Source organism: Varanus komodoensis, unplaced genomic scaffold (assembly GCF_004798865.1).
Source record: "Varanus komodoensis strain SLA01 unplaced genomic scaffold, ASM479886v1 scaffold12, whole genome shotgun sequence".
In the NCBI taxonomy this organism is placed as follows: Eukaryota; Metazoa; Chordata; class Lepidosauria; order Squamata; family Varanidae; genus Varanus; species Varanus komodoensis.
In genome coordinates, this window is record NW_025335349.1 from 15,549,879 (window position 1) to 15,576,413 (window position 26,535).

At 42.3% G+C, this 26,535-nt stretch overlaps 1 protein-coding gene across 1 annotated transcript in view; it reads right to left on the reverse strand.

Annotated features, from left to right (window-relative positions):
• Positions 1–26,535, reverse strand: part of DPYS (dihydropyrimidinase) — a 52,215-nt gene that overhangs the window by 836 nt on the left and 24,844 nt on the right. Inside the window, exons 6-9 of the mRNA XM_044422008.1 lie at positions 25,455–25,596; positions 23,599–23,741; positions 4,714–4,921; positions 1,517–1,610 (exon numbers count right to left, since the gene is read on the reverse strand). Of these exons, the coding sequence (XP_044277943.1) occupies positions 1,551–1,610; positions 4,714–4,921; positions 23,599–23,741; positions 25,455–25,596 (553 nt within the window). The 3' untranslated portion in view covers positions 1,517–1,550. The remainder of the gene's footprint in view (positions 1–1,516; positions 1,611–4,713; positions 4,922–23,598; positions 23,742–25,454; positions 25,597–26,535) is intronic.

The window sequence follows — 26,535 nt, forward strand, 5'->3', positions numbered from 1 at the left end:
ACACATCATGTCCTTAAACTAGGGAATACACTGTCACAGGAAGCTGTGATGGCTACCAATGTGGACAGCATTAAAAGGGGAGTGGGCAATTCATGGAGGAGAAAGCTATCAGTAGCTTGTGGACTTGATGGCACTGTAATCAGAGGTGCCATGCCCTTTGGCCGATTGTAGGGGGCTTGTACCCATCCTGCTAGAGAGATCCAGTAAGTAGCTGGTTTGCTACCGTGGGAAGAGAATGCTAGACCAATGGGGCAGTGGCCTGTTCCAGCATGACTTTTCTTAGGTTCTTAAGAAGGGAAGAATTCTGGACCATGTGTGGAGCCACAGGGATGGAGGGGGTCCCAATCTACACAAATCATCCTCGGCATGTAGAGTGTGACAAAAATGGTGATGAAGGGAGATGGGATTCCCATCTCCCCCTTAAATATTTAATCAGCATACACTGGGAATGCCTGAGAAGGTTTCAAGTGATGCTGGAGAGCCAGCGTGGCGTAGTGGTTAAGAGCATGGGACTGGGACTCAGGCAATCTGGATTCTAGTCCCCACTCAGCCATGGAGCCAGCTGGGTGACTTTGGACCAGTCACAGACTCTCAGCCCAACCTACCTCACAGGGTTGTTGTTGTGGGGATAAGATGGAGGAGCAGAATGATGTAAGCTGCCTTGAGCCCTTTGTAGGAAAAAGGCAGGATAAAAAAAAAGTGATAGCCTGGACAGTGAGTCGAGAACTCAGGCCCTTGCCAGAGGCAGCAGTAAGTATGTTTGCCTCTGTGACACCATCTCTCAGGATCTACAACTCCAAGAGTTCTTTAGCTCTTGCTGGAATTTCCTCTGCACAGGCAGCAACCGAGTCTGAGGACCACGTAATTAGGGACATGGAGGTCCCAGTAACTGAGGAAAGCAGTACTGTTGATATGAACTACAGGGCCCTCAAACATACATGAATGCATACATTAGACCTGTGGCCCCCAGAAAACAAGAAGAACTGGCAGGAGATCTCAGGGACAATGAACAATGACTAACTGCCTAATTAATATACACACATATCGTACTGCAATGTCTGGCTACATGGAAGATCAGGCAGCCAGAAATGGAAGGGATTAAACAAAGAGAACTAAAATAACCTAAAGGCCACCAATCCATCTTCCAGGGTTTCAAAACAGAGAAAGCCCTTTTGAAGGTTGGGAAGGAGCTGCATCTTATAGTGAAATTACTCTTGGACACTGCATGGGGTACATCTACAATACCAGTGGCTCCTATGTCCCCCACCTCGCACTACAACATGGGAATTGTAATTTTGTGAGGATGCCAAGTTATCCTCTCATCTCTTCTCTGAATGACAGTTCTATGGTTTCCTCAGTACAGAACCAGGAAATGGATCTAAACGGGTAATGAAAAATACAGTAAAGTGTTGCAATATGGCAGTGAGAGTATTTTGACATAGATCCTCAGCCTGGTTGTTGCATGCAAGTAGCTGAATTGGGATGGAAGCATTTACATCAGCAAAAAGAGTGTTACCTCCAGACGGCAAACTGTATTGTAGGGCTCTTGTTCATTCTGAGATAACTCTGCCCACATATGGGGCTCGCTTGACACGAACGGGCTGGCAGACCTGCAATGACACGTTTTACTTTTTACATTCATCATTCCTCTTCCTGAAAATTGCCCAAAACCAAATGGCACATTGTTGTTTCATGGCTGAAGATGCCATTCTTGATGACTTTTGGAATTTCATGAATCTGCAACAGACTTTAGGTTGGCAGCAGACTGCTATTTGTGTTCCCCAGAAGAAAGAAAAATCAGACCTTTTAATTGTCGTAGCAAATTTTGCATAAAGGGCCAGGAAGGCAACTTCTTCCTATTCCTGTTTTAGCTCCACTTTCCTTAAGTTCTCAGACTTAAGCCATCCTGAGCTCTCCACTGGAAGTTCACTTGTGCCCCTATTTCCACATGAGAACTTTAGTCAGACCATCTGAAGTAAACTACCAATGTTGCCTTTTCTACTAGATTGGAAAATATCTTTTGTTCATGTGCATATGTTAGCTTACTGAGCTATGCAAAACTTTGAAATTACTCATTCCCTAACACTGAGCTGAGTCCAAGTGGTATGTATCCTAGAGAACCTGAAGTGATAAAGGAAGAATAGTGTTGCAGAAGCATCTAACTGCAGTGAAGGTATTTTCAGAAGATATTAATTAATCAATCAGTACAGGAGGAGGCTGAACTGTTGCTCATTAATACCTTGTTCACACGCTTTTAGTTATTTCAAAGATTAATGTAATCTGTGAAGCCCATCTTCCCTTACAATACATTTCCTCTTTTATTTCTTGTCTTCCCTTTTTATACTTGAAGTAGATACACTTTCTAGAAAATATATCTGGGCATGATATTGTAGACAGATATTACATACATTTTATGGTTAGAACGCCAAGGTAATATAGGCAATTGTTATCTGAATTATACAGAATGTCCTTCCCATGGTGCAGGTAGAATCCATGGGCCTTGCAAATGAACTTCTGGCTTTTGGATGGAGAAACTTCCACTTCATTGGTAACCAACAGCCCAGTCTTCCCATGTAGGCTTACTCAGAAGTAAGAGTCTGGGGTAGGCACAGTCAAGACCAGAAGGGGGCCATACTCCACCAGGACCTCGCTCGCAAAGGCGCCCTGGGCTCGCTTTCTCACGGTGGCTTAGGCCATGCTGCTCAGAAGTAGGTGTAGCAGAAGCCAGTGCCTTCTTGATCACCGCCAAGCAAGCAAGTGGTAGCCATGATGAAAGAGACGGCAGGGAGCCACACAGCTGGTGACCGTAGCAAGTGCATTGCCCATGTGGGACAATTCATTGCCTTGCCCAAGGCCTCCAGAAACCGGGAACAGGCACTTGAAATGCTATTCTTGGCAGTGGGGGTTATATACACAGAACTGCTGACTAAGTCCAATGTGCACATATTTGAGGGTGAGTATTTAGGGGTGTTCCATTTGTACCTATTGCAAGCAAAAGTACCTATTACAACTTTGCTTCTTAGAACATGCTTTCAAGGGTCATAGAATGAGCTTCACCCTGAGGCTCACATGGTGGCAGCCTTATTATCTTTTTGGCACCAGGTTAGGAACGTCTTCTATTGCAGGACATTTAATTAGTGGGGTTTGTTAACTGCTTGCCCAAAATTTACCTTGATTTAAGTTATTGGAATTTTTATATGGGTTTTAAATTTTGCATGGCAGCCTTTTTCATGTTGCTTAATAATGTGGTGTATATTATTCTGTATTTTAATGGTTTTTTTGGCTACTGGGTGGTATGCAAGTTAAATAAATAAATAAATAAATAGCTATAACAACAAAACAACTCTTCCTTTAGAAATAGGAATGGAAAGATTTTATTAAAATCAATTATTTAAATTGAAAGCTTTTGCTTGGCAATTCCAATAAAACTTTAAATAATTGATCTACACAGTCCTAATTTATATCTACCTATCCTTGTAGGCCTATTTTATAGCAGCCCAGATTTCTGTATTTTGTTTCTAGGACAATGAACACCCAAATGTTGTCTTTAATGCTCTGAATACTGTCAGCCCTTCTTCCTAAAAAATAAGTTTCCATCCCTACATTCTGGGGCAATTTTTATAGTAAGTGATAGATGATCCCTTATGGATATTGATTCTTGCAAAAATGAGACTGGTGTATACTGTAAAAACAGCTTGAACAGATGTTCTGAAGTTTCTGAGTGCCCTTCTTCCAGAGAGTCATCAAAGCCCAGCCTGATAATGGTGTCTCAGGCTCTTAAAATGTGGCTGCTATTGAGTTGCAATGCTGTATTTCTGAATATATTTTTGTTTATTGTTTAATATATTATTTATTTAAAAACAAAATACTGACCTTGCATTATAAAATATAAATAATTACAGTGCAATGATAAGCTGCTTTCCTCAGAAACACGTTCCAGCCTATTCAGTGGAGCTTACTCCTGAGAAGGTGTACACTGGACTGCAGCTTTGAACAAGCACCTTTTCATTTAGAGCAAAGTATGAGAAGTTAGAGATAAGAAGCAGGATGGCAAGTACAGCTTTGCCTGACATTAGGCTGTTAAAACCCCACTGGCTTCAGCGAAGATTCATTTAAACAGCCAAATTGCATAGGTCTGCAGTTGGAGCCTTTGCATTAAAGACTGCCTAAGACTGCAAGTGGAACATTTACATTACAAGATGCAGCTACAGAATTTGCATTAGGAGATGCTTTCCTCAGCTGAGACACACAGCATATATATACCGTGTACCGGTATAGCCTATATCAGAAGAAAGTGAATGGTTTTAGTATTCATAGCCCTCAAGGTATGCAAAGGTTTAAAACTTAAAACTGGGCTTTAACTGTGCTACCAAATTTTACAGTATTGCTCCATCTCTCTGCCTTAGGCTTTGAGACACTGGGTTCTTCCAGGAGCGGCTTTTACTGTGAATTCATCCATACTAAGGGTCAAAACAAATGTAGTGTTAAACACAAATACATTGCACTTGTCAGTTTTTCCTTTACTCAATAGCAGTTGCAAGGGAGAGAAGGAATTGTGAGTGCGGTGTGTGAGGAGGGCTTTTTAACTTCTGAATCCATGCCCCACCCCAGCTGCTATTAGTCCTCAGCCGCGCTCTTTGAGGCCCATCAAACTGAGGAAACCGACTCATTTCTTCCCATGGCCCAGGTTTTTAAAAACATGCAGGCACATACCTGATCCCGTTGCTTGATCCGCTTGTAGACAAACTCAGGAAATGGTTCACGTGGGATATATCTTCCCTCTCCTGCTACGACATGGAAGGTTCCGCTCTGATAAACCACCTTGCCTTGGGAAATGGTGACAACTGGCACACCGTGACAGACCATTCCTTCAAATATGTTGAAGTCATTGGCCTGGTGATGTGTCTTTGCTGAGATTGTCCTGTGTTTGAAGAGAAGATCAAACTGGTATATAGTGTTACTACAGCTGGGAAATATATACGGAAGGATCTTTTGCAAGGAAATATCTAAGAAAAAAAAATAGGCTGCAAAAACATGAGAGGGCTACAACTGAATGATACTGTTGCCGGGGCCTCCTGTGAAATTCCAAGTAGGACAGGAATGCCATAAAAGCTGCTTAGAAGCACCAAACTTCTGAAATCTTCAAGTGCTGAGAAAAATTAAGAAGCATGGTAAAGGCTGCAGTTCCCAACCTGGATCACTCTTCTCTTGCCCTCACAGTCAGCATGAAGAAAAACATGACTGCAGCTGCAGGGACACAAGAGCAAGGCATTCTGGGGTGTCCCAGGGGCTGGAGAGCGGAGGAGATGAGGTCTGCCAGCATATGTGGCATCCCGAAGATGCCTCACCACCCTTTCCATGTGCTCTGAGGACAAACACGTGGCCAAGAATTTGTATGGTGGCGATCTCCTGCCATACACAGGATGCCTGTAATCTTCTGAATTTGTAGGGTTACTGGCAGCTTTGGTGCATTGCACTGTTATTTCTTTTATTACTGTTTTTATCAACTTTTATTAATGATTTTAAGCAGTCTTCAGTGCCATTTTTGGTAGAAAAGTCAAGTCAACAAAAAAACACTTCCCCAACCTGGCATAGTCTAGATGTGTTACACTGCAATTCCCATTACCTCCAGCAACTATGGTTACCATCCTGTCTAGGGATTATGGGAGTTGTACTGTAACATCTGAAGCACACTAGGGCAGGAGTGATTGTGCCACCCAGTCCTTTTGTGCAAAGCTGTGCTTTGTGTGTGCGGCGGTGGGGGGAGATTACTTTTCTTTGTCTTTTTAGTAATACCTCCATGTCCACCCTATCTGGGGGTGGCAGCCTATTTACACAGTAAGTTTTCCTTTTCAGCCTTGTCACTTGGAATGTCAATTATATTTTATACTTGGAGAGATAAAAAGGAAAAGCAAGAACACGCACAACCTTTTTTTCATGTCCATTAAATTTGTCAATAGTTTTGAGCCAGCCTGATTAAAAACAAAAACAAAAAACCCAACCCCCCCCAAAAAGCAAAGCAAGACAAACAATATTGAGCACCTATAAAAACAATTTTTGTAGTTGAAATTCATTGCTTCTCAGTGAAAACATGCCAAATTGAGATATTTTGTTTATTTGCATCATCATCATCATCATCATCATCATCATCATCATCATCATCATCAATTCTATACTGCCTAACAGCCAAAGCTTTCACACTAAATGCAGACTCCAAGCCAAGTGTGGACTTCAGACTTACAGCAATATTAACCCTGGGGGGCAGCAATATAAGATATAGGAAGTTGCATCATAGTGAGTCACTCCATGGGTCCATCTACCCCAGTGCTGTCAACACATTCTGGCAGCAGCTCTCCTGGGTTTCAGACAAGAATTTTCCCAGCCCTACCTGCAGGTGCTCGGGATTGAATCTGGGACATTCTCTAGGATCCATGTGCAAAACAGTGACTTAGCACTAGGTGAAAAATGATTGTTTAGGGATTGACGTTACCAACTGTACTCGTACTTCACACACTAGGATAGCCTGCAAGTCTATATCTGAGTTAGAGGACAGAGATTCTGACAGCTTCATTTAGAATGGGGTGGGATAACTGTTGCTGTTCTGGTTAAACAATTCAGAGCCAAAAGCCCTTACTGATCTTCTACAAATCCTCTAGAGATCTCATGTCAGATCCTGCTAGGATTGGTTCAAGGGCTCTTCTCCCTTGAGGCAGGAGAGTGCAGGGGTGATTCTGCCTTACCTCCTGCTCCCACACACCACGTCCCTCTACCTGCACATTGAGCCGTTCCCTTCCCATGCCTCCTCTGCCACGTCTCCTGTCTCACATCTTCCTCTGTTACGGCCACTGTCACTGTTCTTACTCATGCTCTCCAAAGAGCTCAACTGGCTATAAAAGCACATGGTGCAGCTCAGCAAAACTGGCCAGGTGAACACACTTAGCTCTGGGGTTGCTTCTTCAGTGCCAGGCCTTGTGGGAACCGGTGTCCCTGGAGATCACCTCTAGGCATTTGGGCCTGGCCACGTCATAAGAAGGCTGCCTCTGGATTCCCACCAAGCCCTATGGCACACCATATTTTGGGCAGTGGGCAAAATGTCCAGCCATTCTACAAACAAAGCAGGTTCCTTTTTACTGTGCTAGAACATTAGAAATGGCAGGATGTGGCTTTCCTGGATGTATCGGCACCTGCTTTCTTTTGTGATAGTGACAAGATGGTGGAATAGTTCTTTTTTAAACCCCACAGGAGTTGAACAGTTTAAGGTGTGGCAGGCCCTTCCTGCACATGTGTGGGCTGCTCCTCTGCTTTCCTGGCATGGCAGTCTCCTAAAGAAACACCATCCTTTAATCAGAAAGAAACAATGAGGGTGGGGTAGGGTGGGTGGAGGTTTATCAAAAGCCTTCTCAAAATGGCAGTGACTGGAAAACAGTGCTGTAACTATCTTGCCCTGAGATTAATTTCTATATGATGATGTCATATATGCCAACAACAAATATGCTACTTATTTGTTTGTTTATTCAGTTGTCCTATTTATATGCTGTCATATAACAAAATATTCTCAGAGCATCTTATAAATAAACTTTCTGGCCAAAGCCATTTTGGTGGGAAACTACAAGGGTTTGTTAACAGTATAGCACAAGAGCTTTATAATGCCACATCACCATTGCATTTTAAAAAATCTAGTGGGGAAAGTGTTTTAGTAATAAGTAAAAGATTATTTAAAATGGGATCACAAACTAGCACACATTGTAAAGGTTTTAATGAATGCGAACTGTGCTGTGCTGTGGAAGGGTTACTTTTCTAAAATGTCATTGCCTACATCAAAATCCCTCTCTTTAGAAGAGTAGTACGAAAACTACCTGCACCTGTACAAACTACAGCTCTCTTCAGTTTATATTAAGATACTGAATTAACTACAGCTGATGGAAGAACCACAGGGAAAGCTGGAAGAACTACCTGGAAAATACAAGGAAACAATAACTGGTGCCATGTAGATTCCCTATAAATGGTACACGAATGATCCCACACCAAACTCCCAAAGTGGAAGCCCCCCTGTTAATGTACCACTCCCAACATATTAAGCACCCATGAGTTTAACAGTTGTGTACATTTACAGAAAACGGCAATTAGAGTTCATTCATCTAGCCTGAGCATTTGGCACAACTCTTCAATAAAAGATAAGCCCTGGTATAGCAAAAAGGTTTCTTCATCATTTTGTCACCTCAGTGCTTTCTCTGTCCTTGGTTTTACTGATTCATTTTGGTGTGAGCAAGACTAACTTGATTATTGGCTTTATTATATTTACAGCTTGCTTTTCAGCCACAACTGGGTGCCTAAGAGGTTGCAATCAAAATCCACAAAAAGGTGCAATATAGCAGGGCTGTGTTAGAGATGCATAGCAATAATTCAAACTCCAGGCCTTCTCGCCTTGCAACAGGAGGCACAAGATGTTATGGGGCATGTGGGAGCTAAGTGGTTGTAAAGATGCCAGCAGACTTAAAGTTGAGGTCATTCCTTGGAATAGTGGTCTTCAGAATTTTCCTGGGTGCACATTCTTGGGCTACAGCATAATTGCCATCATACTTGTTCTGGCCCTGTGGTACTGTCACAGGAGTGAAAAATGCTAGAAGTTACAGACTAGAGTATAATTATCTCTAACCTCCTCAGGGAAGAAAGCATACAAAAGCACTGGCACATCAAATTTATAGATTCAGAAACAATACCAACTAAAGCAAGAAACAAATAACCCCACAGTGTATCATTAAAAAGTTGGGAGAGTTTAAAAACACAAAAGTATATGAACTAATTCTGAGATACAGAAGTGGGCTTTGAGATCCATTTGTGAGCTACCTGAATAAATGCATGAATGCAGCTTATACAGCCTTCCCCAACCTTGTAGTTTTCAGACATGTTTGGACGACAACATCCAGAATTCCTAGTCAATGGCCCTGCTGGATGGGAATTCTGGGAGTTGTGGTCCAAATACCTCTGAAGGCCCCCAGGTTGGGGAAGGCTGGCTCATACCAAGACAGGCCAGTGGCCCATCAGACCCAATGTTGTGCACTGTGTTCTACCTTCTCCCATGGCAGGGGTTCTAGTGTCTCATATGGTCTGAGGAAATGCCCTTCTCTGGTTTCTGTAGCTGCCATCTTTTACATGGCAGGGACTGAATCCAGGATCTTGTGCTGGCAAAGCAAGTGTTCCAACTGTAAGTCCCAGAACCAGTCCCAGAGCTAAGCTAACGTTGGGAAAGTCCAAATACATCCTCAAATAAAACAATACAATTTTTGTGACCTTTAATTTAAAATCTGGCAGCAGTGCCCTTAGTCCCATTCCCCATCTTCAGGGTTTTTCTTTCCCAGTTCCAACAAAAAGGTAAAAACAGCTCCAAGCTGTGCTAATGATCCATCTGCTTTCAGATAAGGCAAGCTCCCAGCCAAAACAATGAAACAATGTTGCCAGCTGTGCTTCCTTTGCTATTTAAAAATACCTAGCCAGCTTATGTTTTGTCTTAAAGCAGCTCATACATTGTCTTAATGAATTCTGTATCTCTGATTGCAAAAACCACATTTTAAACCTGTTAGATTTCTGAAAGTCCTGCTTGTTTTGTTATCTGTTACGCAACCCTTCTATGGGTAATTACACTTTTCCTGATACCTATAATGATTTCTCAATGCTTCTGTATTATTCCCCATTGTCCTCATCTTCTCACCCATTCAGAATCTCACAAAATCATAGAATCATAGAATAGTAGAGATGGAAGGGGCCATGAAGGCCAGCAGGTTCAATCCCTTGCTGTTGCAGGACACCAAGTCACACCATCCCACTCAGGTGGCTGTCCAGTTTCTTCCCTAGTGGGAGAACTCTCCACCTCTCCAGGCAGCTGGTTCCACTGTCATATTGCTCTGACAGTGAAGAAGCTTCTCCTGATATCCAGCATGAAACTGAGTTGTTGCAACTTGAACTGATTATTCCAAGTCCTACACTCTGGCATCAGCAAGAAGAGATCTTGACCTTCGTCTTTGTGACAGCCTTTGAAGTACTTATAGAGGGATATCATGTCCCCCCCTCAGTCTTCTCTTCTCAAGGCTGAACATGCCCAGTTCTCTCAGTCTTTCCTCATAAGGCAATGTTTCCAAACCCTGGACCATTTTTGTTGCCCTCTGCTGGACCCTTTCTAGTTTTCCTGCATCTTTCTTAAATCTTGGTGTCCAGAACTGGACACAGTATTCCGAACGAGGTCTGACTAGTGAGGAGTATAGAGGAACTACTACTTTTCATGATTTGGAAGTACTACTTCTGTTAATGCATCCCAAAATAGCATTTGCCTTTTTGGCGGCTGCATCTCATCACTGTCCTGATGTACGTGACCCACAACTCATAAAAAACTCTGTGTATGCTCTGGAAGCTCATAGGCAGTTTGGTATACGATCTACTTGTTTTTTCTCTGTCAGAGAGGGGCACCTGGGTGTTCTGCCAATAAACTGCTGAGACTGAGGATAGAGTCTTACAGTCTCCTAGTTCTGCTAACTGAGATTTCCTGACACTAACAAGTCTTTTCACACAAAAATCCACTCCTGGTTCTCTCCCAAGCATTCTTTCTCAGTAACCTAATTTAGGCAGAGAAAGTTGTTTCACTATTTTCTCTCAATAGACAACTGAGAATCAGAAAACTGCACGACCCACACAGAGATCTACCAGCAGATCAACTTCTGCCTATTCCTGTCTTACACTGTAAGATAAGACTAGCATGATACATTGGGAAGGGCTGGCATCAAAGGTAGCTATGGATACATCCAGCAGGCTGCAAACCCAGCAGAAAAGGCCCCAGGGCTTGCTTCTCATCACCATAGCAACCTGCTTGTAATGTTCTTTATTATCATCATTACATTGCATTTATACCTCACCTTTCTTTCTCTTGCAAGAAACCCAAGGAGGTTCACCTGCTCCTCCTCCTCCTCTACAATTTATTCTCACAACAACAGCCCTGCAAGGAAGGTTAAGCTGAAAGTCTATGACTGCCCCAAAGTCACCCAGTGAGCTTTATGGATGAGTGGGCACTAGAACCCTCATTTCCTGACTCCAGGCCAGCACTCCTAACCATTTCACCACACTGGCTCTTGGAGTGCCACAAATAGTTGTAAAAAATCAGATTATAAGTAATTTATCAGCTGATAAATTATTTGGTAATATTAATTAACTGGTGATACCGATCTGAAGCTGCTTTCTTGGGAGGAAAACCACTGTTTGTAATGAGATTTTAAATAAGAATTAAGTTATATTGCATATCCTTTGAAGTACATCAAACTTAGCCCAGTTTCCTGCCTTTCGCAGTTTGCGCTGGCCTTTCCAGATCCCAGGAAACAGCCACAGAAACAATAAAGAGTTCCGAGACATGCAGACAAAGCAAAAAAGAGCAGTCACTGATTAAACAGAAGCATCGAAGTTTCTGGAGGCCTCAGCTCGATACCGTTTCACATCAGACAGTTTTCTGTCATCACTGACAACTTCATTGCTGAGCAGCATTACCAGGAAGCCTCTGAAAGTTCCTGCTATTGCTTTGACTGTCTGGCTAGTATTGATTGTTCAGCTAATGGCTACAGCTTCTGAAATGCGCCTGCCAATCTATAATTTACAGATCTTCAGCACCAGTTCTGGCCATCTTTACCACTACTGCACCACAGTACAAGGGAACAAAGAATTGTAGATCCACTCCTGGGTTTACTGAAACCAATATGGGCTCTTATAATTTACTTCGTTAGAACTCAGGTTGGGCAGGGACCTCTGGAAAATGTCCCACTGGATGAGAAATTGTATGGCAGATGTGATGGTGGGTGGACCTACATGCCTGCCTGATCTCTGCTGGTCACTGTGGCCATTCAGGAAGTGCTTACCCCTACTAGGCTCCTATTGTGGTTGACAGGGAATTGTGGCCGATGGGAAGGAGTTAACTGTGCCAACTATCGGACCAATGGAGCTGCAAATGCCTTTTGGAGCAGTTGTGGATCCTTGGCTACCTCCAGTCTGGACTAGCTGGAGACATCCTTCTGTGAGATGGTGTCCTCCCTACCACCCATCCCATCATGTACAAGCTGGACTAGCACTTTCTTTTCCTTCCATAATTGTGACAGGATCGGTCTTCTGCAGCACCAAATGACAGCAGGCTAGCTTAGAGAGAATAAGACAGGCTGTGCAGCACACACAACCCTGTCCTCCGTCATATTACTGCCATTTCCCATTGTCCAGGATCTGCTTCCCAGAAAGCTGCCTTGCTCTACCTAATCAAAGGACCACCTCTGCCTCCATCACATTCTGTTTTCGCCATCAGCATGGACACAACCCCACTGGTGGCATATTGACAGCAGCAGAGCTTCCTGCAAGTGCATCAGGAGCCCTCCAGCACTGCAAGTGTTGTCTCACCAGCAGGCCTCCCTTTCTGCTGCCTCTCAAATAGTTTTTGCTGTCTCCAACAACCGGTGACCGGCTGTAGGACTACACCCTTGGCTCTCTTCTAAAAAGAAAGGGAAAACAGGTGGGAGTTGCACAGAGCTGTAACAGTGAAATGAAAAAGAGACTGTATAAAATAAAAAGCAAACTTTAATATTTTAATTAATTAAAATTTAATTTAATTAAATAATTTTAAATAAATAATTTTTAATTTAATATTTTCCTGTCCAAGCATTAGTCATAAGAAAAATAAAATAAAATAATTAAAGCGGTATGACTAACTTTTTGATTTTGCTAGCCATCCTTTGCTAGTTTATGCAACAATATAGAACAGCAATTTACTAGGAGCTAGAGTCCAACACACCCAAAAGGCCAAATGTTGGGGAAATCTGGTTTTAAACTGTGGTTAGAATGTGTGATTTATCAAGAAGTATCTTCCTCAATCCTTTATATGGTAAAGCAAATTAGCATATACTGAAAAGAAAGAAAGAAGGGGAAAACAAGATACATTTTTTGTTCTAGAGAGCAAGGACATGCTTCCTTTAAATTACTAAAACACTGCTCTCTGCAGAAAGTAGCTGACATTTGTATGATAGGAAATACAGTGTTCTCGCTAAGAATGACTTCTGTTGTTTCTTCCTTTGTTCTTCCTTTTATCTAAAATGAAAGGGCATGAAGACAAAGTATATGATCTTCCTTTGTGAACAGAAGAAAAATGACACTGAAAAATCTCCTCTATGAAATTTCTTAAATGCATAGAGAAATGTAAGAAACCAAAAACCAGGTTTTTTTTTTTCATTCTGGGCATTTAGAAATAGTAACAATTATATCTTTAGAGATATGATGGCATTACTAACATGGCAGTAATATTTACCCATAATCACTTGCATTTACTAACAGTGGACACCAACTTATTCCAGTATAAAATGATAGCCCAAGCACTTAAAATCTGAGTGTGTTATAAAAGGTTACATTACATGGCATGGCAACAATCCTATGACCTCTGGATGTCGTCTGAAGAGGGGATAGGATTCCTCGGAGCCCCAGCTCCGAGCTTGCAATCTTGGAACTGGGGCTCCCAGGGCCAAGCCACAGCCCTTCCACCCTTGTAGCCGTTGGAGAAAGAACTCCAATGGCTGCCCGGCTTAGGTCACAAATGGGCCTTGGAGTGGACAAAAAGGGACATGGCCGCGGAAGCACTGGGGGACATCGGCCTCCTTCTCTCTCCAGTGCTTAATCTAGACAGCAAAACATGACCATCTGGAGAAAATACATGGTGCAACCATGTTGCTCCATGTACTTGATGCACAGAAGCCTCTGAGCTCAGAGGTTTACATGCATCTGCCTCAGAATGGATTGGGGTGTAGCCTATGTTGACTGGAAACTAGCAAAGTCCTGTGGAGTTACACTTGGACACAATAACGTCCTTTAAGCATAGTGGTGTAATGAAAAGCAGTATAGAATGTCTACTGTTTTGTTTTGGATCTGCATAATTCCGATCTGTTGGGTGAAACTGGGGAGGAGTCCTGCTAACCCCTGTGCCTCCACCAACCGCACAGCTACACAAGGACAGAAGGTTGCACTCATTCCAGTATTTCCCTTTACCGCTGTGTTCTGGGGACCATTGCCCCCCTCACCCAACTGCTAAAACACACAGACACATTTATATCTACAGGGAAAGAGAGAAAAATAGTTTATGGGAAAATATGGCTGTGAGAAGAGGTAAGTGCAAAGCTGGTATGAATATAAGGAGATACCCACACTTGCTGCATCAGTCCATTGGTGCCTCTACATGGTGATCCATCAGTGCCCCACCTGCTGCCCCCTTTCTTGTCTTTCTGCCTCTTAGCAGTTGTTTAAACTGCTTTTTAAAAGATGTAGCATCACATTTGTTTCTATGCAGTGTGCCTTTTAAAACATAAGCAACAGTCACTGACAGGGAAACTGGGAAAACCTAACATCAAGGGCAGATATAAAAGGAAATCAAGAGAAGGACCGCTGATTAGTCTGTATCAAGGAAGTTCAGGGACTTTTTCAAGGAATTTGCCACAAAAGAAGGTAAACACTGGTGGAAGAGACAAGATTGCAGAAACTGAAGGCACATATTTTCATATATGCAAACATGGATGGTTGCTATCTTTGCAGGCTGCAATACAAAAGGAATAGCTTGCACATGTGAACTGTTCGCGGGGTTTGCATATCTCTATCTCAATGCGTATCTTATTCCTTGTTACCATAGATCAGTGGTGGTGAACCTTTGGCACGTGGGCCACAGCGGGTACGCAGAGCCCTCTCTGTCAGCACGCAAGCCAAGACGCCCCAGCATCGCCCCAGCGGCCGAGCTTCGGATAACAGCGCACAAAGGGGCCATGCGCCTGCTTGGAAAGGCGTAGTGGCGTCAGGCGATTATGTCACGAGCCGTGATTCATTAGCTGTGACTTGTCCGAGTTTTCGCATGGCTGGTCAGTGCGCTGCCAAGGATATATATGTGTGTGTGTGTGTGTGTGTGTGTGTGTGTGTGTGTGTATTTGCTTGGACTGGCTGTGAGTTGTTTTTTCTAAACTAAAACTCGGTTTTCAGATTTTCTTGCAGTGTTGGCACATTGCGATAAACAAGTGAGTTTTGGGTTGCAGTTTGGGCACTTGGTCTCTAAAAGGTTCACTGTCACTGGGTTAGGCTTAGAAAAATCAGGTGTCCCGGTATGGTTTGGATGGTTGGAATGTGTTTAGAATGGGCAGAGATGTTGAGCTGTGCAGAAAAAGCTACTCCAGGAAGCCTTTTTCAAAACCATCTTATTTTCAGTGGAACTTTATCCCTATATTAGGGTTAGGGGTGTGAACCAGGGTAGGGTTAGGGTTAGAAAAATGAGGTGTCCTGGCATGAATCTGATGGTTGGAATGTGTTTAGAATGGGCAGAACTGTTGAGCTGTGCAGAAGAAGCTACTCCAGGAAGGCATTTTCAACATCGCCCTCTTTTCAGTGGAACTTTAGCCCTATGTTAGGGTTAGGGATGTGCACCAGGTAGGATTAGGATTAGGGCAGTGGTGGTGAACCTATGGCATGCATACCACAGCAGGCACACAGAGCCCTCTCTGTCGGCATGCGAGCCAAGTCACCCCAGCATTGCCCCAGCAACCGAGCATCGGATAACAGCACACATAGGGGCCATGTGCATGCTCAGAATGGAGTAGTGGCGTCAGGCGATTATGTCACGAGCTGCGATTCATTATTTATTTATTTATTAAAACATTTTTATGTCGCCCCATTCACCGAAGCCTCGGGGCAGCTTACAACAATAAATTAAAAGTAATTATAATATAAATTACAATAAATATCAACATTAGCCGTGACTCATCTGAGCTTTTGCATGGCCTGTCAGTGTGCTGCCAAGGATACATATATATTTGCTTTGACTGGCTGTGGGTTGTTTTTTCAAAACCTGTTTTCAGGTTTTATTGCAATGTTGGCACTTTGTGATAAATAAGTTGGTTTTGGGTTGCAGTTTGGGCACTTGGTCTCTAAAAGGTTCATCATCACTGCCATAGATGCATTATTTTCCAATCAAGTCCATTCACATATTCAAGAACTGGTTATCAAGATAATTAAGTGAAGTATATATAGTATGTGTGAACAGAAAGGAAAGACTGTATTAGTGTGCAGTAGACTCAACACATTAGGAATTATAAATCTCACTCTGTTATTTCAGGGTAGCAGTTCAGTTATTTATTTATTTATTTATTTAGAATATTTATATGCTGTCCTGTCCCAAAGACCTCAGGAAGGCTTACATAAAGTTACAGTGAAGATAAATGTGACACAGGATCAGTTGTGATATTCTGCAAATCTTTAGGAGGAGCCATGAAGCAGAAGAGAGGGGGAAATATATGGCACTTGGGAAAGTCTGTGTTGACCCTTCCTCTGGACAGTTTTCCTGGTCCAATTCCATCTTCTTTCCAGATGGTATTTGCCCTTGAGGGCATCACTGATCCCAACCACAGTTCACCCAATCCATTTGTACCCTAAGATCATGATATATACCTTTATCACAATGGCCACAGCACAGCACCCATTCAAGACTTTTCCAAGGGAATTGCGATTGCAACCCCATATAGACTAGGTGATGGTATGCAGTTAAAAAAAAGATACATGTTCAAAACAGGGGGTTAAGGGACAAATAAAGAGCATCTCATCTCTACAACAACATCTTCATATTTCTGGTAATTTGTCACCCTACAGGTGATTTATTTAAGGTGCCGTATTTGTCAGTGTGTATAAAAAAGCTGTTCTGCAATTCATAAATACCACACAGTTGACGGGTCTTTTGAAGTCTAAGTGCAATTTAATGAATATTTCAGTACTGGCTTTTCCTGAATTGGCAGAAATAAAGTCAATCTTTTTCTCTCATGCATTTTAAAACTGACTTCCAGTAATCCTTCCTCAAATGAATTTTTAAAAAATCTGTCAAATTAGAATAAAATTAGTTTAAATTCAATGTTAATTATTATTTAGCTTACCCTGTATTTTGTCTCTACATTCTAAACACAAAGACATTCTGAATTAACACTGTGCACATTAAACTTTAGTTTAAAATAGTTTAAATTTAGTTTAGACCAATTTAGTTTAAAATAGCAACTCTATTTAGAGTTGCAATCCCATATACACTTATTTGAAAGTAAGCCCCACTGACTTCTACAGGTTTTCCTTCTGAATAGACATGTATAGGCTTGTATTATTAATTCCACATAAATTTTGGATAGGGGCATCAGATTATTTACGGTACAATCTCACTGCTTGCTCCACACGTAAAACCATGTAAGTTTAGAAAGCAGGATTACAGCTGCTGCACCACTTCTATGTCACAGGATATGACCCTGTGTTAGCATTACATAGATGCTATGATGTGGCAGAGGCCAGTACCTTCAACATTTCACAGATGAAAATGTTCATCTGTGTATAGCTGTGTAGGCCCTGAAGAATGGCTTACTGGATGATGCCAGGTTACATTTACCCTGAACCACCACGCAGGGCTCTGAATCAGGATGAAGAATGTGGACAGACTGAGGAGCAATTGATAGTATGGAGTATAATTATTTCAGATTAACAGAGCATATGGTGATGCGGCGATGCACACATGCTGCCTCAAGTGCTAGTTACAGGTTTTTGAGGGCCCTTGAACAAGAACAGAACTGCTCCCTCATTAAGTGTACCTTCTCACCATCAATGTCATCCCCTGCTTTTGCTCACCCTCTTCCTTCTTGTCATTGCTACCACTTGCTTGCTTTACAGGCAGAGGACCGCCGGCAACTAGGGAATGGTAGTTACTGCTCCCCTCCTCCTCACACCACCATGGTTTGAGCCAGAGTGAGGTAGGTGAATACACAGGTTGGGATGGCGAAGAGGAAAAGTAACTCCAGGGGGGTTTTGCCAGTGGGCCCATGCTGGGGCATGAGCCCTTGACAGCACTGATGATGTGCCTTCCCTGCAAAGCCACTGAATGGTGAATGTTTTCAGCAGGTGACTGAAACAGGAGTTTCAGCATTTAGGAAATCTCTAGTGAAACAAGAGTGATCTTGTCAATGGCTGTCCATAGTTTTTGCTTTGTTTTTTGCTATAGCTATACACAACCCTACATATTATTACCTGGAAGTAAGTCCTATCTGAATCAGTTATGTTTGCATCCGAGTAAACACGGTTAGCATTAGCAAGCCAAAAGCTAGCTGTTGCCCAACAACCAAGTGATAAATCACAATATTATGTTCCGCAAAAGAATCCATTGTGCCTTTCACATTTATATGCTGGTATGGCAGATCATAAAAAACCCTTTACAGCCTGATCTCAATTTGTTATTATTGTATGATAACCCTGAATGCCTAGTGCAGTTGATTGTATATAGATTTCTTTTGCTGGTCTCACAACATTCCTAGTCATTTTTCACAGAGATGTCTAAACTCTCTCCAAAGGCTTCCAAACGAAGTTTCCCAATTCTCCTCGGTCATGTATCAACATCTGCCCACTGCTTTAGGCATCTACCACATCCTACATTTTTATTCTGTAACAGCGAATCGCATCTGGCAGTGCAGAAAGGGATGCCAATCCACTGTGATGTTGAAGGGTTTTCTTTCAAATGTCTGGGAAGTAACTGCATTCCAGGGGATAGCCTAATTCTTTTCCAACATGATGCCTTTTCTCTCCCCAAAAAGCATTTAAAAAAGGATGCTAATTCCTTCCATAATATAGAACTTGGACAGTATAAATCATTTCAATATTTTGCTTGGGCCCTTTTCTCTTAGCTTCATCTCTTCATTTAACTATAGCATGCAACCTGGAAATCCATTCAGCACAGATGAGCAATAGGATGGGGTTTTAACAGCTGGTGCTCCCTGCATCCCAGACACTGCAAAGGGCAGATACAAAAATTTTACATGAAATTTTATTTATTATAAATAAATAAATAGATTAGGGGATGAAAGTCTGCAATACAAAAAGGGGCCCTATTCACTGTGGAGAAAAAGACATCATAGTTTTGGAGAGGGGGGTGGCTCTTTGTAGTCCTGCTAGACATGGCCAGTTTTTAGGAAGGAGCAAAGGGCCTCTAGTAGATCTGAAATGTCAGCAAACTCCCTCCTAAATATTTTATAATCCCCTCTTCCTTTCTCAGCCTTGCACTTATGGTATTGACTTCTAATTTCTCTGTCAGTCCTGCATCCCTTGATGCCAATCCTACTTTGTCTGCTCAGATGTCATGGTGGTGCCCTTTTTCCTACTGGAAATCAGTCCTGGATGTAGGCTTGCAAGATCCACTGGGATTTCAAAAGCTGCATCTGGCATCACTGGACACCTACCAGTGGGGATGTTGGAGAGATCGGCAGCGGATTGGTCTCTGCAGAGTAAGTGATGGTCTATAGGAAGCCTTCATACAAAGAGAGACAGACAACTCATGCTGCCTCAACAGATAAATACCAACCCTAAAAGTGATCTGAATTGCTCAAATATGGTCAATGCTCTGGTGATACCTGCTTATCATCATTGGACAGTATTTCAGGTGCTGAAGGCTGGCTGTTGTATAACTTCTAGTGCATGTGCTCCCTCTTCTGGTAAAATGTAAGCCATGCAACAAGTCAACTTTATCCTATTTTTGGCACCAGCATAAAACCATTTTTTTTTTTTTTTGCCCAGGTGTTTTAATTGGTTGATATGTTCTCTTTGTTTTTTGCAACTACTGTCCTTTTGGGTTCTTTAAAATATGTGATGTTTCTTTACTGCTTTTACTGTAGATTGTAGGATGATTTTGATTCTGCTATCCACAAGGTAAAAGTAGCTTAAAATATTTTAGTAATTAATTAATAAATAAATTACATAGTCGGAATTAAATGCTCATAAGCTACTCATCATCTCAGTCTTACTCATTATGGGCTAATGGATAGACCATAGTGGAGGTAGGATCAGGGTAGACGCCAACAGATGCATTTTCCCCTGCATAAATTATAGAGTTTATCTTGGAAAGGAAAATTAGTCTTCTTCACTGAACAGCATTCCCAGGAGGAGAAATGCATCTCTGAAATCAAAATGTAATGCAATGAAGGCCAGCCTTTTGGGAAAATGTGCCACAAGCCCAGTAAAAGGCAGCAGTATTTGGTAATGTCTCTCTATGGTGCATATTATGTACCTGTCTAGACTCCAAGATTATCATCTGGGTACCCTCACCAAGCAAAGTGAGTTGGCTGGCTACCAAGAAGTTTGCTTTTTCAGTTGAGATGCCCCCTGGTCGTAGAATGCCATACCCAAAATGTTTCTCCTGGTGCCTATGCTGTGGACTTTTTTGGTACCGGGTGAAGACCTAGGTATTCTCCCAGGAACTTCAGCCTTCCAGTACTTGAAATTCAAAAATGTGCTCTTCTGTTTTTAGATCTTTATAGTGCTGCTGGCTTCCCTTTTTAGTTTGGTTATAATTTTAAACTTGTAAATGTTTTACATTATGTTTTATTCCATTCCTAAATTTTATGGTTTTAACATTTGCAAACGGTCCAGAGAGCTTTGGCTACTTGGCAGTATAGAGATACAGTAAACAAAGAAACAAGCATAACCTAAAAGCTACTCCACCCTTCCTTAAGAGCGGTTTTACTTCCAGGTCTGTGAGCTGGGGTGCATTGGGAGAGGCAGGAGGGAGTGCAGGTGTGACTCCAGCCCACAGTAGGAGTGCCACAGAACCTGCTACCTGAGTCACTTGCACTGCCTATACCCAAGGTGGTTTTCCGGTCCTAGTACAAGGGTATAGCCAGCTTCAAGTGGCTACAAGGGCAAGGGCCTTCTTCATATATTTATTATAACCTTCTCACTTGCCTGCTGCCAAGGGGATTTAGGCTTCTGAGTACAAGAAAGAGGGCCTCTTCCATGTTGCCCTACACCTCTGGGATCAGCTTCTTCGAGGGGTGTCAGGTTGTTCAAGAAGGCTCAGAGACCTCGCTGTTTTTGCTGGCCTTCCCATAATCCGTAGGCTTAGGTCATCTGTTTTGCATCTGTGTGGTTTATCCTATTTTGTTATACACATATTTTTTGCCTAGTTGAATACTCCAATATGTTTGTATAGGTATGACCCTTAATGGCAACCTAAAATATTTTAATGCAAATGCATAATAAAATAAAATAAAATAAAATAAAAATAATCTCCTGCCCTTCCTCCAAAGAAGTCCAGGTGGTGCCTATCGCTCGTCTTTGTCTTCACAACAGCTCTGTGAGATGGACTATGCTAAAAGAGGGCAAAGCTAGTGTCCCACACACCACTGCAGGCTGTTGCCTCACTCATTGCCCTGTAAAGGGTTCTGCAAATTGGTGATTTTATAAATAATTATGCAACAACAACTCTTTCCTACGAAAGGAAATTCCCCTGATGCCAACAGGGTTTAAGGTTATACATGTAAAAGGCTACAAAGCAGCAGTCTGAGCACGCTTTCCATGGAAACCTGCCTGTCCTCAGCAACCCACCACAGGGAGGAGCCGTCTGCCTTTCCCCACCCATCGTGAACACACCAGCATTTTGGTTTGTCTGCCCTCATGGCGCATCACAGGAAACGAAAGGCTTGCAATATGGAGGCAAGTGCCGTAGGGAGAAAGTTAAAATGTCTTCATCTACAGTGCTGGTTTCTGTCTCTAGACTTCTCTGACTATGGGCTGGTCCATGTTCATTGCCTTATGCCCACAACATAATGCAAGAACTTGCTTGTGAGAATGACCTTCCTCAGAAATCTAAAATCGTAAACCAATGTTCTAATTAACCTTACATTCTCAAAACCAAGTGCCTTTCAATAGGTGCAGTGCGTATATCCAGGTATCAGTTACCTGATACACAGTAATCATTGGATGTACATGTATGGCTGAACCATGTCCAGGTATATTGACAACTGGAAGTAATCAGATGTAAGATTTGTTACTCTTGCTGTCTTCTGGTGTAAAATTCTCTCACTCTCTGCATCAATAAGATAAAGGCCTGCTTGGCTCTGAAGATCAGGTGTGTTACATACAGAAATAAAATACAGAAGAATCAGTGGAAGTATGTGAATGTGTGAACCAGTCACAAGGCTTTAGAGCCACTTGTAAGCATTAGAAAAGCCCTCTTGGATCAGATAAAAAAAACTATTAAAGCTGGCCTTCTCCAGCCTGGATTCTCCAGAGCTTTTACCACAGCTCCCAATTATCCCAGCCATAAATTGTACTTTAAAAAAATATGGAGAGAATGAGGTAGGGAAAGGCTGATTTAAGGCAATATCCTATTTCTAATAATGCCCAGCCATAAAAATTGCCTTATGCCAGAGAAAGGAAACCTCTTTCCTTTCATATGTTGTACTATGACTACCATCAGCCCTTATCTGAATGGCCAGTGGTCAGGAATTAACAACACCTAGAATCATAGCATAGAAGGGTTAGAAGAGGCCATGATGGCCATCGAGTTCAACCCACTGCTGTTGCAGGACACCACATTACACCTGGAAGACTGCAGATTCTTCTTTCCTAAATTGGAGAGACTAGGCATTGATCCCTCTTGATCAGGGATGGGAAGTGAGGGCTAGATTCCATTTTGGAGAAATTCTTTGGAGATGCATTCTAGCAGTGACTGAAGCAACAGACCAAGGTAACAGAGGCTCTAAAAACCTCAAGCACAGAAATTCCACTGGTGTGCATCTATAGTAGGAACCAGGTCTACTCAGAAGCAAGCATGAGCAGCATGCCTACTCACAAATAAGCTTCTGTACATCCAGTCAGGCATAGCAGGAAAGAATCACTCAGCATTAATTTCAAACAGCATTCTAAATAGCAAACCTATGCATGTTTTCTCAGAGGTAAGCACGAATAGCATGTGTACTCAGACGTAAGGAGGCCCACCATCTGAAGGGCAGGGCTGAGAAACACCCTGGACTCAACCTCTCAGCAGCTTCTGTCACTGTCCCCACTGCTCAGGCATATGTTCTTATTCCATTCAGAAGGTGATCAAACATAAGTGCTTCCCCCTTCTGAGCACTTGTGAAGAGAAGCTTTTTCAGTGCTGTGGGGTGGGGTGGGGTGGGGGGGCATTTATGGAAGAAGGAACAGGCCAGAGGAAGGTGCTGGGTCCCTGCAGGGCCTCAGATTCAGTCTTCCTAATCTAGATCCCTGCTGTCTGCACTGAAAGGGCAGAGGTTGTCCAGGTTTTAGACAGGAGACTCTTGCAGACCTAACTGGAGATGCCAGAGGCTGAGTCTGGACCTTTTAAATTTGGTTACAGCAAGTCTAGCTTGCCTACTGTATCTTTAGCAAAGCATGTGATAGTCCTTGGTTCATAATTTAGACATATTTAGGCACTACAATGTAGGTATAAACTAGTCCATAAATGCAATCATCTGGGGATTATTTTTAATCACTTACCATCTTCAGGAAAACAGCAATTAGTGTAAAAGCACAAGCACTGTTATTTTCCTATATGATCAGCAGTCCGGATAGATCTTTAATCGCTATGCCTAGACAAAACCCTTTGCATAGATATGCTGCAGCTAGCACCAAATATCTTGTGAATTATTCAAATGGGATGTCAGCCCATCATCAGGATTTATGACTAAAAATGCATTCCTAAGGCTTTGCCCACAGACAGGACGCACAGATTCGATGTGCTCGCTCAGCCCCTACCTTGTAGCTTTTGGGTCCCAAATGACAATGTCAGCATCAGATCCCACAGCGATCCTCCCTTTTCTTGGGTACAGGTTAAAGATTTTAGCAGCATTTGTGCTGGTAACTGCCACAAACCTGTTTTCATCCATTTTGCCGCTATGCTGTAAAACAGTATGGGAAGCCAAAAGCACATATTAATATAGAAGGATATGGGGCAAAACAAAACAAAACAAAACAAGAACCCAGAAAACTGCTGGATGGGACATTTCAACAGCAAAATATCGCCTTCCAACTATGTATTTAAGAATTCAAATAAAGCACCAAGGGGGAAGCTCTTTGCAAAATAACAATAGTCTCTAGGAACCCTCCCAGAGAGATCTCTGTCCTTTCTCCTTTAGGGATACAGTCCTATGATAGAGAAAGTCCTATAACTTCCAGAATGCCCTAGTCAGCAAAGTTTTTTCTGTCTGAACTTGTATAGGATTCTGCCTTAAAATACTAACTCTTGCGTGGAATTTGGATCATTTCGCTCAGGGGAAAGTAGCTACCACGGGCATCAACTGGATAATAAATGACATTGCTGTCTACTCAGTTATGCATGTTGCATTCAGAAAAATCACAACCCATCTTATACTATAACTATTCTGAAATGGGAGAACAAAATATACACAAACAGGCATTTAAAGACTGCTTAAGCAGGTTGACCTCCTGAAGCTTGTGGACCTCAACAGGCAATTTGTTCTCTAATTTGGGGAAAGAAAGCCTTTGCTGTGGTGTCTACCAACCTGAAAAAAGGTGGAATTAAGGGCCAAAGCATGAGCTGATGGCTTTCATGCAACTAATAATAACGTGAATGGTTTTTTGAAAGGAAATATCAGGCACAAGTATTCAATCCTGGGTCAAGGCTCTGCTGGGGGAAAGGAGCTTTAACCGGCATCTGCAACATCTGCTACTTGCATTCAGCAGGAAGCTTTCATCAGCATGACCGGCTTGCTTCCAATGCAGTTAAGAGGTGCCAAACCCCAATTCAGACTGCAGAGGGAGGAAAAGGGTTAAATCCCGCTGGATTTATGTCAGGGTCCCAATCCAGGCTGGAACCTCCATGCCTATTATCTTTTTTTTTTTTTTAACAACAACCACCACAACAAAAAGTCATACAATGCAGTCGTGTCTGGTTTATTGCTTACAGAAGATTATATGGAAGGATAGGCTCCCTTAGCTATCCTGGGCAGACTCAATAAAGGGCTTTCAAGGGAGCACAAACACCTTGGATTTGGCTCTCAAGCAAAGTGTTTAACCAGTTTGGAGTTTACATAAGTGATGTGATGCAATCCTCGTGTCACAATCCAGATGAGCAGCCACTTCCAAATGACCTTCCAGGCAGCCACATGCAGAGACATGTTGCAACAGTTAAGCCAGAAGGTCATGGGGGCTTGCACCACTGTGTCCCGCCCTTTCCTTTCCAGGAAGGGGAAAAGTTAGTCACATAACTCCACAATGCACATCTTTGGAAATATTTAGTTTAAATGCAGTAAGCTTGGGCATCCTGCCCTAGCCTGGAATCATCCCGATTACAAGTCCCATCATTCCCAGATGTAGCTATGCTGGGAATTATGGGAGTTGAACTTCCGACACATCTATGGAGCTTTGGCTATTGGTGTATACAGAAAGCAAATCAATGGAATAGATGGAACTAGGCTGGAGAAGGCTGAGCCAGGGGAAATGAAAGGGTCAGTTCAGAATTTAGGATATTCTGGCCATCTCAGACAATTCTGGTAATTTAGGGAATTTAGGACAACTTAGGCATATATCTGAACTGTTACTGTTACTATTGTACTCTGGCTGTATATAAGAGTGAAAGAAGTGCCACTTACCACCCCTTTTTCCCATATAACTGACATCCTGTCTTCTACACCGTTCACCCCATTTGGGATCTTTGTGAAATCATCTTTCCCCAGAGCCTTCTGGCAGATATCAAAGGTGCAGTTGTCCGTCCCTGTTACAGTCAAGTCACCACTGAAAAAGAGAATTGGCCAGGCATTTGTTCATCTGTTTATTCTGATCCTACGCAGGATAAGCCAATCCACTTACTATTAACTTACTAGTACTATTTTGCTTAAATTATTATTACAAGGAGAAAGCTGAAAGACCTAACATACAGCTCTGATATTAGCAAGCAGAGAAAGCATGCATGGCACCACGGAACAATTAAATGCTTTTTCAGTAAGTACTGATGTTCTTTTATGGTAACCCTCAATGCACTGAGAGCTGTTCTTCACCACCAAAATCATGACATCAATATCAAATTACATATAAATGATACATCATTTATTTACTTTTTAATTTACCCAATAGTTTAATACTTCAAACGTTTTACTATTTTTATATTGTATCTTACATTTTTTATATTTTACTGCTGCTATGCCTTTGGAATGATTTGGTGGCAGTTGCTGGGGTTGGTCGGGATTGCTGTGGGTTAATTGGGTGTGTTCGGTTTGGGGTTAGAAGGCACCTTCTTTTACTTAGGAAAATGCAGTATGCATTTCCCATTTTTGCACAGCCTAATTTGTTACTGAACTGTTCAATATAATAATAATAAAAAGATGTAAAATATAATCATTATAAAATAATAACTATCACCATCATCATCATCATCCACCAGTTTTGGATTACTGCAGCCAGATAGCAGCTGGGTGGTCAATTGCTGGCAAACCTTGTCCCACACTGTAGAGTTGTAGGCTATATACAGACAATGGGTTAAAGCCAGAAATAAAGGCTTTGTTAGGTCTTATTGCCCAGGGAGCAGCAGACTAAGGCTGTTGACCATTTGGGGAGCAGCAGGGGACAGCCTGGAGGCATTGGTATTTTGGGAGGTGTAGCTTTGGTGCCAAGAAGATAATGCTGTCATTTTTCTTTAACATGTTATAAAATGCCAGAGGACAGGGATGGAGGCAG